Below are 19,128 nucleotides of genomic sequence, written 5' to 3' on the forward strand. Positions count from 1 at the left end.
CCCTATACCTCCCATATACCTCCATATCTCCTCCTATTCCCCATATATCCTCTCAATATCTCCTCCTATTACTCCATATATCCTCCTATATCTCCTCCTATTACTCCATATATCCCCCTATATCTCCCCCTATTACTCCATATATCCTCCCTATATCTCCCCCTATTACTCCATATATCCTTCCTATATCTCCTCCTATTACTCCATATATCCTCCTATATCTCCTCCTATTACTCCATATATCCTCTCTATATCTCCTCCCATTACTCCATATATCCTCTCTATATCTCCTCCTATTACTCCATATATCCTCCATATATCTCTTCCTATTACTCCATATATCCTCCCTATATCTCCTCCTATTACTCCATATATCCTCTCTATATCTCCTCCTATTACTCCATATATCCTCCTATATCTCCTCCTATTACTCCATATATCCCCCTATATCTCCTCCTATTACTCCATATATCCTCCTATATCTCCCCCTATTACTCCATATATCCTCTCTATATCTCCTTCTTTTACTCCATATATCCTCCTATATCTCCTCCTATTACTCCATATATCCTCCCTATATCTCCTCCTATTACCCCATATATCCTCCCTATATCTCCTCCTATTAGTCCATATATCCTCCTATATCTCCTCTTATTACTCCATATATCCCGCTATATCTCCTCCTATTACTCCATATATCCTCCCTATATCTCCGCCTATTACTCCATATATCCTCTCTATATCTCCTTCTATTACTCCATATATCCTCCTATATCTCCTCCTATTACTCCATATATCCTCCTATATCTCCTCCTATTACTCCATATATCCTCCCTATATCTCCTCCTATTACCCCTTATATCCTCCCTATATCTCCTCCTATTACTCCATATATCCTCCTATATCTCCTCCTATTACTCCATATATCCCCCTATATCTCCTCCTATTACTCCATATATCCTCCCTATATCTCCTCCTATTACTCCATATATCCCCCCTATATCTCCTCCTATTACTCCATATATCCTTCCCTATATCTGCTCCTATTACTCCATATATCCTCCCCATATCTCCTCCTATTGCTCCATATATCCTCTCTATATCTCCTTCTATTACTCCATATATCCTCCTATATCTCCTCCTATTACTCCATATATCCTCCCTATATCTCCTCCTGTTACCCCATATATCCTCCCTATATCTCCTCCTATTACTCCATATATCCCCCTATATCTCCTCCTATTACTCCGTATATCCTCCCTATATCTCCTCCTATTACTCCATATATCCTCTCTCTATCTCCTTCTATAACTCCATATATCCTCCTATATCTCCTATTACTCCATATATCCTCCTATATCTCCTTCTATTACTCCATATATCCTCCCTATAGCTCCTCCTATTACTCCATATGTCCTCCTATATCTCCTCCTATTACTCCATATATCCTCCCCATATCACCCACTATTACTCCATATATCCTCCCTATATCTTCTCCTATTGCTCCATATATCCCCCTATATCTCCTCCTATTACTCCATATATCCTCCCCATATCTCCCCCTATTACTCCATATATCCTACCTATATCTTCCCCTATTACTCCATATATCCTCCCTATAGCTCCTCCTATTACTCCATATATCCCCCTATATCTCCTCCTATTACTCCATATATACTCCCTATATCTCCTCTTATTACTCCTTATATCCTCCCTATATCTCCTCCTATTACTCCATATATCCTCCTATATCTCCTCCTATTACTCCATATATCCTCCTATATCTCCTCCTATTACTCCATATATCCTCCCCTATATCTCCCCCTATTACTCCATATATCCCCCTATATCTCCTCCTATTACTCCATATATCCTCCTATATATCCTCCCTATATCTCCCCCTATTACTCCATATATCCTCCCTATATCTCCTACTATTACTCCATATATCCCCCTATATCTCCTCCTATTACTCCATATATCCTCCCTATAGCTCCTCCTATTACTCCATATATCCTCCCTATAGCTCCTCCTATTACTCCATATATCCTCCCTATATCTCCTCCTATTACTCCATATATCCTCTCTATATCTCCTTCTATTACTCCATATATCCTCCTATATCTCCTCCTATTACTCCATATATCCTCCCTATAGCTCCTCCTATTACTCCATATATCCTCCCTATATCTTCTCCTATTACTCCATATATCCCCCTATATCTCCTCCTATTACTCCATATATCCTCCCTATATCTCCTCCTATTACTCCATATATCCTCCCTATATCTCCTACTATTACTCCATATATCCCCCTATATCTCCTCCTATTACTCCATATATCCTCCCTATATCTCCTCCTATTACTCCATATATCCTCCCTATAGCTCCTCCTATTACTCCATATATCCTCCCTATATCTCCTCCTATTACTCCATATATCCTCTCTATATCTCCTTCTATTACTCCATATATCCTCCTATATCTCCTCCTATTACTCCATATATCCTCCCTATAGCTCCTCCTATTACTCCATATATCCTCCCTATATCTTCCCCTATTACTCCATATATCCTCCCTATATCTTCTCCTATTACTCCATATATCCCCCTATATCTCCTCCTATTACTCCATATATCCTCCCTATATCTTCCCCTATTACTCCATATATCCTCCCTATAGCTCCTCCTTTTACTCCATATATCCCCCTATATCTCCTCCTATTACTCCATATATCCCCCTTTATCTCCTCCTATTACTCCATATATCCTCCCTATATCTCCTCTTATTACTCCATATATCCTCCCTATATCTCCTCCTGTTACTCCATATATCCTCCCTATATCTCCTCCTATTACTCCATATATCCCCCTATATCTCCTCCTATTACTCCATATATCCTCCCTATATCTCCTCCTATTACTCCATATATCCTCCCTATATCTCCCCCTATTACTTCAGATATCCTCCCTATATCTCCTCCTATTACTTCATATATCCCCCTATATCTCCTCCTATTACTCCATATATCCTCCCTATAGCTCCTCCTATTACTCCATATATCCTCCCTATAGCTCCTCCTATTACTCCATATATCCCCCTATATCTCCTCCTATTACTCCATATATCCTCCCCTATATCTCCTCCTATTACTCCATATATCCCCCTATATCTCCTCCTATTACTCCATATATCCTCCCTATATCTCCTCCTATTACTCCATATATCCCCCTATATCTCCCCCTATTACTCCATATATCCTCTCCTATATCTCCTCCTATTACTCCATATATCCTCCTATGTCTCCTGCTATTACTCCATATATCCTCTCCTATATCTCCTCCTATTACTCCATATATCCTCCTATATCTCCTCCTATTACTCCATATATCCTCCCTATATCTCCTCCTATTACTCCATATATCCTCCTATATCTCCTCCTATTACTCCATATATCCCCCTATATCTCCTCCTATTACTCCATATATCCCCCTATATCTCCCCCTATTACTCCATATATCCTCCCTATATCTCCTCCTATTACTCCATATATCCTCCTATATCTCCTCCTATTACTCCATATATCCTCCCTATATCTCCTCCTATTACTCCATATATCCCCCTATATCTCCTCCTATTACCCCATATATACCCCTATATCTCCCCCTATTACTCCATATATCCTCCCTATATCTCCTGCTATTACTCCATATATCCTCCTGTATCTCCTCCTATTACTCCCTAGATCTCTTTCTATTAATTCATATATCTCACTTATATCAGCGAGTTCAGTAGATGTTAGTCTAATGTGTATGGGGGCCATTATATCTTTGACTATCCAGAAAAACGGAGGTGGAGGCAAGAGGTTGATTACTGCAATTACTGACTGCAGAGCAGGTGCTGATGCTTCGTTGTCAGAGTGCCCCCTATATATACCATCTCCTGCTCCAATATATCAATAATCTTACAGTTCCGTCAAATGACAGGGCTTTCTTGGATGATTTTTTTAGAGCAAGTTCGCTTCGCGAAGAGTACTATTTAACGCTCTAGCCATGCCAGCTCTGTATTGATCTATATTTACCATACCACTGCTCCTGCTTTATACTTATTCATTACTTAAAATTGTATTTTACATATATTTCTAGATCATACCAGAGAAGATAGCTGAAAGAAAAGAAGAGAATGGACTAAACCGTGTTCCCATCATTGATCCTTTGTAGAACAATTGACCAATTTTAGGTCACCAAAATCGCCAGGATGAGCATCTACAAGCAATACCTGAACGTGTCCAAAATCGGTGAACATTATAACTATACTAAAGGGAATAAAGAAAACAGCTCTACATCTCGAACTGTCATCTCCTCCATCTTCATCATCATTTGTTGTGTTATTATCCTGGAGAACATCCTTGTCCTTATCTCAGTTTGGCGAAATAAGAAGTTCCACTCTGCCATGTTTTTCTTTATCGGAAATTTGGCATTTTCTGATCTTCTCACCGGATGTGCCTATATTGCTAATATCTTGTTATCTGGTGATACGACACACAAGCTAACTCCGGTGGCCTGGTTTATCCGTGAAGGCACAGCTTTCACAACTTTAGCCGCTTCTGTCTTTAGCCTTTTGGCCATCGCCATTGAAAGACATGTTGCAATTGTTAAAGTCAAGGTCTACAGCAGCGACAAGAACTGTAGGATGATCATCCTGATAGGAGCTTGTTGGGTTATTTCAATGGTCATTGGAGGTTTACCCATCATTGGCTGGAACTGCATTGGAAATTTGGATGAATGTTCCACTGTCTTCCCTCTCTATGCCAAAAAGTACATTTTGTTTATAGTTACTATCTTCACTATTATTCTTTTTTCCATTGTGATTTTATATGTCCGTATATATTGCATTGTAAAGTCAAGCCATGCGGAGATGGCTGCACCGCAGACTCTTGCCCTCCTGAAAACAGTGACGATAGTCCTTGGAGTTTTCATTATCTGTTGGCTTCCAGCATTCACTATTCTCCTTATGGATGTGGCTTGCAAAGTGAAAGGCTGCCACATTCTCTACAAAGCTGACTACTTCTTTGGGGTGGCCACCTTGAATTCGGCATTGAACCCTATCATCTATACTCTGAGGAGCAAAGAAATGAGGAGGGAATTTCTGAGGGTGCTTTGTTGTTGGAACTATGTTCAAAAGAGCAGAAACGTGGATAAATGCATGCTCCACTTACGTAGTTCTAGCTCTTTAGAACGTTGCACACAAAAACACTATTTTCCTACGTCACCTGTCATAAAAGACTGCAATACATTTGTGTGACTAGGATCCGTACAAATTTTCAATGCTTTACTGGCCAGAAGGACAACAAAATCTTGGAGTAAAATTGGTGAAAAAGATTACATTGGTTTAGTCACCAGATTTGTGAAGGTATATTGACGACGTCTTTCGGCACTTGCTTACATTTTGGGCCTGAGTTTTTTCATCTTGCCAGGTTTCAGACCTCTGTCCTTTCGGTAATAGCTTTTGAGTTAAATAGCACTCTGATTAATGTTTGCAATTGAGTTAAAACAGTAATTGTGGCTGAACTGAATGTGAAAAACAGACTTTTATATCTGTCGACCGGGGCAAGTAAAGCAATTACGATGTTCTCTGTGCAATGGAAAGTAAAAATATATCTTTGTACCGTGTTAGCCAGCAGATAGAAAAATATTAAAAATCGAGAGTCCTCAGTGGTTGATGCATTCTAACAGCTATCTGAAAAGATGGTAGCTTTCGAGACTACTCAGGTCTCTTCATCAGGCATAGTACTGTGTTACATAGTACATACGTAGTTAGAGGGACCTGAGTACTCTCGAAAGTTTGCTACTTGTTACCATCTATTCAGTTACCCATTAAAAGGTATCAACTGCTGAGGATTCTCAATTTTTAACATTTTTCAATGGAAAGGAAGTCATTTTACACTCCAAAAATAAGTGCACAAAAAGGCAAGCAAGTGAAAATTTGAAAAATAGTTTTTAAAAGATAGTGAATCGCATTTCTTCTGAGTGTATTTTCCCATTTTTGATTACAAATTTAAAAAGGTTATTTTTATTTTTTTTTATAAAATACCTTGTTGCACACTAATATCAGTTAATAAACTTCACCAGCCCCTTTTTTTATTTTATGCAGGAAAATCTAACGCTATTAACTCTCTTAATAAGTTCGAAATCTTGAACATTTATCATATATCTTAGCTCTGTAATTATAATTTATACCGCACTTAAAATAAAAATGCTGATATTTGTCGGTGCAAATGATAGTCACTATATTTAGCATTTTATCAATAAAATAATAATTATTCATAAGCCCAACCTAAAAAAAAAAAAAAACATTAAAAAAAATTCTTCACTTAGAGAATATTGACAAAAATGTTCTTAAATATTGGCACTATTTCGGCAATGTAAAGTATTTTCACAAGTAGGAACAAGGATGCTCGGCTCAATCACCAGCATTGACAAGGACAGAGTTGATGTACAGCTCTAATTATATAGTGATTTTTAAATTGTATCAATTTAGGAATTTTAGTACTTTTTTCAGACTTATATTTCTTCCCCTTTGTCAAGACCATACAGGTGATGTCCTACTGTAAAATGTCAAACACGAGTAAATTATGTTTATATGAAAATCCAACTGTTATCATAAATTTGTTTCCTATATTAATGATGGATTATCTGGAGGTAGATTGATTTTGTTGTGGTTGATGGAACCGAGCAGTCATCAGGATTTCTAATAATGTCCTGAGTTTTTTTTTTCTTTATCAGATATATTGTAATCGACTTTATTGCACTTGTTTTGGAGTTTGCTTTAAAAAAAAACAAAAAAAAAAAAAACAGCGCCACCCTTGTACATAGGCTGTGTCTGGTACTGCAACTCATTCTCAATCAAGTGAACTAGACTGTGGTAGCAGACACAACCTTGGGACAGGTTTTTCAGAAAAAGAAAAAGAAATATTTCTCTAATCAGATACATCTTGTATATAAAAAAAAAAAAAAAAGGCCAATCCTCATTTTAACAATATTTGTTAATTCTAAGTCCAGCCACACCAATAAAAACTGGATAGACATAAAACAGAGCCACGCTCAGACTTCCTGTGGGAACTTTCTCATCCCAGCAGGAAATGGAAGTGAAAAATAAAAAAAAGTCTTCATGTCAACAAACATCAAATAGCAGGATTAATATGATCCTGATTCCCTTTAATAGGGTCTGAAAGACCAAGATTAGGTTAAAAAGAATTAGCAGCCATCTTAATCCAGGTGCGGTCAGTATTTCCAGTACTACAAATAGTACAGACTGGCTCAAAGAGCCCCACTCACATTAGATAAAAGTCCATCAAATCTGCAACTTCAGCGGAATCGGCCGACAATCTAATGTGTAAGTCCCAGATGCCGTCCCTTATTCCGTATCTAAGGGGTAGCGTTTCTCCTTGTGAAGAGTGACAAGCCAGGCCTGGCATGTTAGAGTGAGGAGACTTATAGGCCATGCATGCTCATCTGGGAAATTAAATATGCAAATTGTCTCTTTAGAGAGGAAGGGGACTAGAACTCTAGCGCCACCTATTGGAAGCAGCAATCCTACAAGTCAATATCGACCCTTTAACGAGCCTTGTCACATGACCTAGGATAAAAGCCAAACCAGAAACTCAGTTTGCAGACCCGTGTTTCGGGGTGTTGCCCGTCATCAGTGGAAAGTATGAGATCTGATTTGGCTAGGCGAGAGGCTTAAGACTGGGATGTAAAGGGTAACATTTCTCCTCGTGGAGAGTGACAAGCCAGGCCTGGCATGTCAGAGTGAGGAGACTTTTACACCATGAAATGCTTCTCTGGGAAATTAAATCAATAAATACCAGATGACGTAATATTTAAATAATATAAGAAGTCCTTACAAAAAGTGGGGCTTTTTCTTTTCTAAAGTTTTGCTATAAAAACATAAGGGTATCCGCACACATTGCCTTTTTGACATGTTTTTTTCTGTGCAGTTTTGTCTTGAAGGATTTCTTAGCAAGGTGAATGAGATTCCTGAGGTTTCATTCACATGATGCTTATTTTTTCCTTTAATTTTTAAATCTGCAGCATGACAATTCTTTCTGCAAATTTTTCCCATACTGATGAGTGGGGAAAAATCTGCTACAAAAATGCAAGTTAAAACCGCGACAAAAACGTGTGTATTTTACGCTGCGTTTTTCCTGCCAATACATGCAGAAATGGTGCATTAATTTCTGCAGCTAATACTTAAATGTGTGCACATACCCTGATGAGTTTGGAAACATCTGCAACAAAAACGCATGTACAAAATGCAACCAAAATGCAACAAAAATGCACAAACATTACAGTTTTCCTGGCCAATACATCAGGATTTGCAGTATATTTTTCTGCTGCCAATACTGAACGTGTGAACATACACTTAAGGTTTATTATTCAGGTCATTTAAAATAACAAAAAAAAAAAACATTTTTACTGCCCCAAAGTATCAACAATAAAAAAAAACAACTTTGCAAATAGTCTTGGATAAAAAAAAGTTTATTAATTATAGACTATTGGGAGTGTAGAGATCAGACTACAAAGTGTTTGTAGTCTGTAGCTATGGAGATCTGCATAGTACACAAAATAGCAGAATATTATTAATGAAGACAGTTTACAAAGTTGCCTCATTTTTTTTTTTTTAAACTTCCGATGCACTGGGAGCAACAGCAGTGGTTACAATGATGGACATGTCCTTTAAGCGCTGTCAGAACTGACACACATCACATATATATGTATAGTTAATGTTTCCGTGTCTACACTATAGGCTACAGTGCAATAGTAATGCTTATTATATACTATGTATATGATTTATAGGACACTTTACCAAGTACTGTGACATCAATTTAAACATAGGATTAAAAAAAAAAGAAAACTAGTAAAAATAAGTTTTCAAAACTTAAAAAATCCAACTAGAGGTAAGGATTGTGCCAAGACAGTGATCACCCGCAACTGTTCTAAGAAACAACTCTTTCCTTAATCCGCTAAACCTCTGGCTCAGGATCCCCATGTGATTGGCCAATGCCACCGTAGAAGCCTTGGCACCACTGTCAAAACCAACCTGGCACATGTCACCAGGCACAAACCATGATCAACACTGTCAAACTAGCTTTTTTTTTGTTATCTATTTGATCATTGCATTTTTTATCTAAAATTAATTAGTATTTAATAAAGAGAGGTTGCATGAGATTAGACAAAAATTCAGCAGTTTTTGTTTTTAACTGCAATTCCAGACTCCGGCCAAGAGGGGCACTGTTTCTAGAGAAAAATGTAGTCCTTTTTCTCCAATCTCATAAACAACCTCAACAATGGTCAATTTTTTTATGGACTTTTTTGCATTTTTAAAGTGGCTTGGTATTTTCAATAGTGGATCTCAAGCTAATACAAAGTATGGGCATTGACTGTAAAGGCTATTTCCAACTATATGCTGTACTTACATCGGTCTCCTTAATTCTCATGGCATGGCTTCTTCTTCCTAAGGGCTTATGCCGAGCTGACAGCTGCCCAGACGCACAAGGACATACAGTTGTCTAGTCCTTTCATGGACAATGCTGGAAAGCTTCTCAAAAATTCCCACCAGTTGTCAGCTAAGAATGGAGCACAGATGGCATATATATATATATATATATATATATATATATATATATATATATATATATGGGTCATCCTCTTTTGGTGATACTATTACATGTTGGCCCTCTCTTAATATATATATATATATATATATATATATATATATATATATATATATATATATATATATGTATATATATATATTAAAAGAGGGCCAACATGTAATAGTATCACCAAAAGAGGATGACTCATTGGGAATGGATTTTTTTCTATCTCTTCGCATTTATGATCCAGTCCCAAACTAGAGGGAAGAACAGATCAAAAATATTTCAATAGTCAGTATAATCCCCAATAACCATGAGTAGCCCCACCAACCAACGGAGGCAAAATTGTTGGACAGTTTTTCAAAAAGTTCAGCTATTAATGTCCATTTACAGATATACACCATACTATATTGTTACCTGAAAGTTGTATATGATAATAAGTGTAGTCAGGATGGTAATTCTTATCTCCCTCATGGGCCCATGCGGTTACTTGTCATTCTGATCATAGTATACTGTACAAGTATAAATGTGGGTTTAGAAGTGGCCAAGTACAGAAATATTAGTAAGGGGACTTCAAGATCATCATATTTATTTCAACTTTAAAAAAAAACAAACTTGCCTTCCACATAAAGGAACTCTGATGTACTGTGTTATTCCAAGTACAGGTCCCGAGGGGGCGGAGCGATACAATAACCACCAATGAGAGACTACCTGCTTCAAGCCCCACCCCTGAGCTTCCTGCACCAAATATATCATAGTTTATCAGTTTTACCTAAAGTGTTTCGATGAGACTTAAAAATATGGTGTTAGACAAAATGCCTCCAACTATTATATTCCCTAATCCGTTTACTCCATATACAAGTATTTAAGCCTGCTCTTTTTTTTTTTGCTTTTATATGCATATATGAGTTGTATATATGTACATTTATATATATATAATTTTATGTGTCAGCATTATGAACGGTACAAACATTTCCAGTATTTCATGGCTTCTTTCATGAACGGTACTCTCTATCTATCTCTATCTTTTAGGTACTCCAGTCTTCCCAAACTTTAGGGAGTTTGACTGTGACGTGCTGAAACGCGTGAAACAACACGGCTCCTCTGTCTGAATGACGGCGTCGCGCATTCTGACGGAAAGAGTTTAGAAACTGCTCCCATTGCCTTTAAATATGTGTTAAACCTTCTCCATCTGTACACACTACGAGTCTTTGTATAAATGTAATAACTTTCTCATGGTGCAATTTTGCCGATGTATGTTCGTTACAATCTTTTGAATGTATATTAAAATGTGCTTTTTTTTTTAAGAATATTTTTGTAATGTTTTTATTTATTTTTTTAATACAAAGCTAGCAGGTTTTTATTCAGGTTATAATTAAAAGTTTCAGGTTTCCTAAATAATTTCTTTATGGATCCAAGGGGTAACATTTCTCCTTGCGGAGAGTGACATGTCAAGCCTGACATGCCAAGGTGAGGAGACTTTTAAGCCTTAAAATGCTCCTCTGAGTAAATATGCAAATTGCCTGTTCAGAGTTGAAGAGGACTAGAACTCTTGTGCCACCTATTGGAAGTAGCAATCCTTAAAGTCAATATCGGCTCTCTTACGAGCCTTGTCACATGACTTAGATAATTTCTTTGTAAATTAATCATGAATTTCAACAGTGACCAAAAAGTGATGACCATACAATTGCATAGTAAGGTGTTTTTTTTCTATGTCTTTTTCTAAGACTGGAAACCCCCTTATAAGAATGTTTTTATCTTGGACATTTATGGAATTTTCACATCATAAGACATAATTATAATTGACCAACATCTATCCCGCATTCAGGGCTTTGTTTTACGCTGCTTCACACATAACTCTCCCCATGTACTTTTCTGGCGCACAGTTGAGGACCTGACCCGCATCTACCAGACGTATACGGCATATCCTGAATATTATGTGAGATATAATAAAATAGATTGCAAAATTTTCTGTGGTGGGTTAAGAAACAACAAAAATATTCAGCGGTATTCTAAAAGTACAATATTGCTCTTATGAAGTGTGGAAATGCTCTCGATCACACAGGGTGTAAAGTTCAGCAGAATGTCATCACATAGAACACACAAACACGCGGTTCAAGGCAAATGTTCTTAGTCATAGCCAGAGTTGAGTCTTTCGGAATTTCATTACATTCATTTATTTATTCTTGGAAGTTTTCTCGAAAATTCGATGTCAACTACTAGAGGTGATATACAAAGACCTAGATAGCTGTCTCGGCTGACAGAGTACTCAACTATATACAGTTATATATACGCTCAACCTCCCTATATACTGAGCGCTCACATATTCACAATACGAAGGTGCCATCAATAGATCCAGTTGGTACTCGTGAAGTTGGTCGTGATCACGTCTCGGAAAGGCACCCCACTTAAAATCCAAAGTAGGAAGACCGGCACTCTGAAGTAATTTCAAAGAGTTATTCAATCAGTAGTATTAAACATCATAAATGACGCGTTTCGGCTCTGAGACTTTTTTCAAACATGAGCCTTGAAAAAGGCTCAGTAAGAGTGGAAACGCGCCATTTATGATGTTTAATGTTTAATGCTACTGATAGAATAAATCTTTGAATCTACTTCAACCTCGTGAGTGCCGGTCTTTCTCCATTGGATGTTCTCAATATGGAGACAAATGTTTATACCAACACTCATTACCGATCACTGCTCTATGTAAACATTGCCAGAAATCTGTTGACCATGAATCATTCGGGTGTGGAGTGACCCTCATTATTATTATTATTTATTTATATAGCGCCATTGATTCCATGGCGCTGTACATAAGGAGGGGTCACATAACAAATACAGATATCACTTACAGTAAATGAACTAACAATGACAGACAGGTACAGAGGGAAGAGGACCCTGCCCTTGCGGGCTTACGTTCTACAGGATGGTGGAGAAGGAGACAGTAGGTTGGGGGGTTTCAGTAGCTCTGGTGGTGGTGAGGAAACAGCGGGGTCATTGCAGGTTGTAAGCTTTCTTGAAGAGATGGGTTTTCAGGTTCCGTCTGAAGGATCAGAATGTGGTAGATGTGTTGGGGCACAGAATTCCAGAGGATTGGGGATAACCTGGAGAAGTTTTGGAGGCAATTGGGTGAGCAACAAATAAGTGTGGAGGAGAAAAGGAGGTCTTGGGAGAACCGAAGATTATGTGAGGGAAGATATCGGGAGATTAGTTCAGAGATGTACAGAGGAGACAAGTTATGGATGGCTTTATAGGTCAGTGTTAGTAGTTTGAACTGGATACACTGGACAATTGGGAGCCAAAGAAGGGTTTTGTAAAGGGGAGAAGCAGAGGAGCAACGAGGAGAGAGATGGATTCGTTGGGCAGCAGAGTTAAGGATGGACTGGAGAGGTGCGACAGTGTTAGCACGTAGGCCACAGGGGAGGATGTTGCAGTAGTTGAGGCGAGAGATGATCATAATCATTGATCTATGAAAATTAATGCAAACTAAATCCAATCTACTTCCCACATCATTGATGGGAGCTTCCCTACAGGTAGCAAATCGGCCCATGTAAATAAACCCAAAGCAGCTGCCAGACTCCACAACTTACCTATCTTGAGAACAAACATCTAGAAAACAATCATGCTCAATCCTTCTTTTCTATCGCTATCTACCGTTAGGAGAAAGTTGGTGCACAGTCATACCCATTTGGTGGTCACCTGAACCCCGTGGGTTATGCCGACATGTATCTAATGTATATGGCCACCACAAGATATGAGATCACTTTCGATTCTGCGAGTGAACCCAAGCAATCATGGAAACAAAGGGGCCACAGCACTGACTTCTTCCTTCCCTGGTTTTCTCTCTGCTCAGTGGCACTCGCGACCAATCTCAATCCAGTAGTGCGGTCCATCAATCTCAAGATTAGTGGAGGTTCTAGAGACTGGACCTCCTCCGATCAGAAAGTGATGGTGTATCTTAGTGATATGCTTTAGATACAACTTATTGAAAAGAACTTATACCAGGTGGAAAAAGGGAAGATGTGTGTTTTGCGCTGCTAGTGAGGATCCCAATGAAGATTCAATGAGGCATGTATGTTATGGTTTTTCCTGATGAAGAAGTTGGATGACTTCGAAACGCGTTGAAAATAAACCGCATTGCTACTTTCCTTGTCTCATTGAATCTTCGTTTGGATCCTCACCAGCCTTTTCCTACCTGGTATTATATTGGTTTCTTAACCCGAGGTGCTGCAGCAGCTGGTACTTTCATATGTTTTGTATCACACAACTGAACCAGGTCATCGGATACTACCCTATTGCGCTTTCCTGTTCCCTAGTTACTCATCCATGAAAAAAACTTATGTAATTTGTATATTCTTCTCTCTTCCACCATGGTGTCATTCTTCTCTCATCCACCTATGAATGGAATTACACACTTGAGAAAAATCCACTCCGTCCTTCACAAGTGCTATATATGCTCTTTCCTTATCTATAAGTGAAGCAAGCTTCCGCTAACATAGGTTTAGTTAATAAATGACTATAATCCATTTGGTAGCAGCTCAGCTGTAACTTTCCTCAGTTCTAGACATGGACATTAAAGTGATTTTTTGACAACTAGTATGGGTGGCCAATCAATAGGATTCTTAGCACTTCTTCTACACACAGTTACACCTCTGACTTCACGCCTTGTAGGAACAGCAATACAACTTCTTTTACTTGAATGGAGCTGTATTGCCATATGAGACACAGTTAGGAGTGGTCTAGTATAGGAGAAAAGCCAAAGGGTCTACTTTGACTTTGCCACCAATTTACGTTGGACTCGAAATTTCAGACATGTAAAACGTGTGATGTCTTTGGGCACTGGTTGACTCCAATGGACACTTACTCTACGTCTGAGAGAAAATAACATTGGGTATGTCTAAAAAGAAAATACATATAGGTTGCACGTACTCTATAACAATGCAACAATGGACTATCAAAAGAGAAGAGAGTTTTGTTTTTTTGCTAGAAGATCCTCCACCACCACCCACAAATAAACTGACCGAAATCTGTGGGGAAAATGGAAAACAAGTGGTGAATTCCCTGCAGCGCCACCACAGGGAAAATGTGCACTCTTCTCATTGAAATCATTGAGATGTTGGGTCGTCTTAGACCAATGTTTTTCAACTCTGGTCCTCAAAGCCCCTCAACAAGGGATGTTTTCTGGATTGTCTTAGTCTTGCACACATGATGGAATTACTAGCAAGGTATCAGAAAGGCTTTGTCTATAGGATATCCTCAAATCATGACTTGTTGGGGGGGCCTTGAGGACTGGGGTTGAGAAACACTGCTCTAGACCAAAGGTAACTCTTCGAAAATGTTTTCGGCTCTGGCTAATAAATGAGCATCCTGAGAGAAGAAGATCCTCTCTCTATCAATGCTGAATTCCCTAATATAGTATTTAAAAATTATTCTAAACCAGATTGACCCTCTAAAGACTATATTTATTTTCCAACATTATCGATTTGATTATTCTGTTCTTTCTTGAGGTTACGAATCTAAGTGACATCAAGATTAAAACCGCATGACTATCCTTCCTAGCATCTGTAAGCAAGGATACACTGCATTCCACATTTCATCTCCGAGGTTACAGATGTTGTTTTGGAGCCGCTCATGTCCACAAGATTTATTTATTTTCGCTGTAAGAAGACAAGAACACAAAGAAGGGTTTTAATGAAAAATCAGAATATATAGACATTTTTTACATGTAGAACTCACACACATGGATGTATTCTGGATTCATGTCACATCGATCCCAAATACTATGACCGCAGACATCAAGCGAGTATATTGATGGTATAATCATTTTATGCAGATTTTACACCTCCGTACATTATAATTGCGAATGCTCATTGGATGAAGCTGGTCAGGTGATGTGTTTCTGTGTAATGAGGGGGGTGCGGCCTAAGGACACAACGCCCTTCATCAGGGCGAGCAGAATTATTGGGCAACTTGTTTTCCTCGGGTAAAATGGGTCAAAAAAGAAATTTAACTGACTCTGAAATGTCAAATTATTACAAGTATTATAGAGGGTGCAGCAGTCCTGAAACTATGACGATATTGGGGCGATCACAGAGCCATCAGAAGTTTTGTTGCAAATTGTCAACAGGGAGCAAAAAAGATGCAGATTAACTGGCAAAGACGGGAGGAGAATCAACACGAAGCGACCAGGAGCCATTATCCTCCAGTGCTGTCATATTACAGAACTGCAGCCTCCCTGGAGGCCAGAAGAACAAGGTGTTCAGAGACACGGCCGAGGTGAGGAGGCTGAGCCCGACCACCACTGAGCAAGACACAGAAGTACAAGGTGTTCAGTGCTCAGAGACATGACCGAGGTGAGGAGGCTGAGCCCGACCACCACTGAGCAAGACACAGAAGTATAAGGTGTTCAGTGCTCACAGACACGGCCGAGGTGAGGAGGCTGAGCCCGGCCACCACTGAGGAAGACACAGAAGTACAAGGTGCTCAGTGTTCAGAGACACGGCCGAGGGAGGAGGCTGACCCCGACCACCACTGAGGAAGACACAGAAATACAAGGTGTTCAGTGCTCAGAGACATGGTCGAGGTGAGGAGGCTGAGCCCGACCACCACTGAGCAAGACACAGAAGTATAAGGTGTTCAGTGCTCAGAGACACGGCCGAGGTGAGGAGGCTGAGCCTGACCACCACTGAGCAAGACACAGAAGTACAAGGTGCTCAGTGCTCAGAGACATGGCCGAGGTAAGGAGGCTGAGCCCGACCACCACTGAGCAAGACACAGAAGTACAAGGTGCTCAGTGCTCAGAGACATGGCCGAGGTGAGGAGGCTGAGCCCGACCACCACTGAGCAAGACACAGAAGTACAAGGTGCTCAGTGCTCAGAGACATGGCCGAGGTGAGGAGGCTGAGCCCGACCACCACTGAGCAAGACACAGAAGTACAAGGTGTTCAGTGCTCAGAGACACGGCCGAGGTGAGGAGGCTGAGCCCGACCACCACTGAGGAAGACACAGCAGTACAAGGTGCTCAGTGCTCAGAGACATGGCCGAGGTGAGGAGGCTGAGCCCGACCACCACTGAGCAAGACACAGAAGTACAAGGTGTTCAGTGCTCAGAGACACGGCCGAGGTAAGGAGGCTGAGCCCGACCACCACTGAGAAAGACACAGAAGTACAAGGTGTTCAGTGCTCAGAGACATGACCGAGGGGAGGAGGCTGAGCCCGACCACTACTGAGCAAGACACAGAAGTACAAGGAGCTCAGTGCTCAGAGACATGGCCGAGGTAAGGAGGCTGAGCCCGACCACCACTGAGCAAGACACAGAAGTACAAGGTGTTCAGTGCTCAGAGACACGGCCGAGGTAAGGAGGCTGAGCCCGACCACCACTGAGCAAGACACAGAAGTACAAGGTGTTCAGTGCTCAGAGACACGGCCGAGGTAAGGAGGCTGAGCCCGACCACCACTGAGAAAGACACAGAAGTACAAGGTGTTCAGTGCTCAGAGACATGACCGAGGGGAGGAGGCTGAGCCCGACCACTACTGAGCAAGACACAGAAGTACAAGGTGCTCAGTGCTCAGAGACATGGCCGAGGTAAGGAGGCTGAGACCGACCACTACTGAGCAAGACACAGAAGTACAAGGTGCTCAGTGCTCAGAGACATGGCCGAGGTGAGGAGGCTGAGCCCGACCACCACTGAGGAAGACACAGAAGTACAAGGTGTTCAGTGCTCAGAGACATGACCGAGGGGAGGAGGCTGAGCCCGACCACCACTGAGCAAGACACAGAAGTACAAGGTGCTCAATGCTCAGAGACACGGCCGAGGTGAGGAGGCTGAGCCCGACCACCACTGAGCAAAACACGGAAGTAGAAGGTGATCAGTGCTCAGAGACACAGCCGAGGTGAGGAGGCTGAGCCCGACCACCACTGAGCAAAACACAGAAGTACAAGGTGTTCAGTGCTCAGAGACACGGCCGAGGTGAGGAGGCTGAGCCCAACCACCACTGAGCAAGACACAGGAGTACAAGGTGTTCAGTGCTCAGAGACATGGCCGAGGTGAGGAGGCTGAGCCCGACCACCACTGAGCAAGACACAGAAGTACAAGGTGTTCAGTGCTCAGAGACACGGCCGAGGTGAGGAGGCTGAGCCCGACCACCACTGAGGAAGACACAGCAGTACAAGGTGTTCAGTGCTCAGAGACACGGCCGAGGTGAGGAGGCTGAGACCGACCACCACTGAGCAACACACAGCTGTACAAGGTGCTCAATGCTCAGAGACACGGCCAAGGTGAGGAGGCTGAGACCGACCACCACTGAGCAAGACACAGCAGTACAAGGTGCTCAATGCTCAGAGACACGGCCGAGGTGTGGAGGCTGAGCCCGACCACCACTGAGCAAGACACAGAAGTACAAGGTGCTCAATGCTCAGAGACATGGCCGAGGTGAGGAGGCTGAGCCCGACCACCACTGAGCAAGACACAGAAGTACAAGGTGCTCAATGCTCAGAGACACGGCCGAGGTGAGGAGGCTGAGACCGACCACCACTGAGCAAGACACAGAAGTACAAGGTGCTCAATGCTCAGAGACACGGCCGAGGTGAGGAGGCTGAGCCCGACCACCACTGAGGAAGACACAGAAGTACAAGGTGCTCAATGCTCAGAGACACGGCCGAGGTGAGGAGGCTGAGCCCGACCACCAATGAGCAAGACACAGAAGTACAAGGTGCTCAATGCTCAGAGACACGGCCGAGGTGAGGAGGCTGAGCCCGACCACCACTGAGGAAGACACAGAAGTACAAGGTGTTCAGTGCTCAGAGACATGACCGAGGGGAGGAGGCTGAGCCCGACCACTACTGAGCAAGACACAGAAGTACAAGGTGTTCAGTGCTCACAGACACGGCCGAGGGGAGGAGGCTGAGCCCGACCACCACTGAGCAAGACACAGAAGTACAAGGTGTTCAGTGCTCAGAGACATGGCCGAGGTAAGGAGGCTGAGCCCGACCACCACTGAGCAAGACACAGCAGTACAAGGTGTTCAGTGCTCAGAGACACGGCCGAGGGGAGGAGGCTGAGCCCGACCACCACTGAGCAAGACACAGAAGTACAAGGTGTTCAGTGCTCACAGACACGGCCGAGGGGAGGAGGCTGAGCCCGACCACCACTGAGCAAGACACAGAAGTACAAGGTGTTCAGTGCTCAGAGACATGGCCGAGGGGAGGAGGCTGAGCCCGACCACCACTGAGCAAGACACAGCAGTACAAGGTGTTCAGTGCTCAGAGACACGGCCGAAGTGAGGAGGCTGAGACCGACCACCAATGAGCAAGACACAGAAGTACAAGGTGCTCAATGCTCAGAGACACGGCCGAGGTGAGGAGGCTGAGACCCACCACCACTGAGCAACACACAGCTGTACAAGGTGCTCAATGCTCAGAGACACGGCCGAGGTGAGGAGGCTGAGACCGACCACCACTGAGCAAGACACA

General features: G+C 41.6%; 1 protein-coding gene across 10 annotated transcripts in view; it reads left to right on the forward strand.

Annotated features, from left to right (window-relative positions):
* The window catches only part of S1PR2 (sphingosine-1-phosphate receptor 2), an 88,467-nt gene extending 77,500 nt beyond the window's left edge, over nt 1–10,967 (forward strand). For all 10 annotated transcript variants that reach the window (XM_073654108.1, XM_073654107.1, XM_073654109.1 and 7 more), the window contains one exon: nt 4,145–10,967. In XM_073654108.1, the coding sequence (XP_073510209.1) occupies nt 4,257–5,303 (1,047 nt within the window). In that variant the 5' untranslated portion in view covers nt 4,145–4,256 and the 3' untranslated portion in view covers nt 5,304–10,967. The remainder of the gene's footprint in view (nt 1–4,144) is intronic.
* Nucleotides 10,968–19,128: the final 8,161 nt, after the last annotated feature.

Source organism: Phyllobates terribilis, unplaced genomic scaffold, assembly GCF_046119375.1.
Source record: "Phyllobates terribilis strain yellow unplaced genomic scaffold, ASM4611937v1 Scaffold_11__3_contigs__length_659146591, whole genome shotgun sequence".
Taxonomy (NCBI): domain Eukaryota; kingdom Metazoa; phylum Chordata; class Amphibia; order Anura; family Dendrobatidae; genus Phyllobates; species Phyllobates terribilis.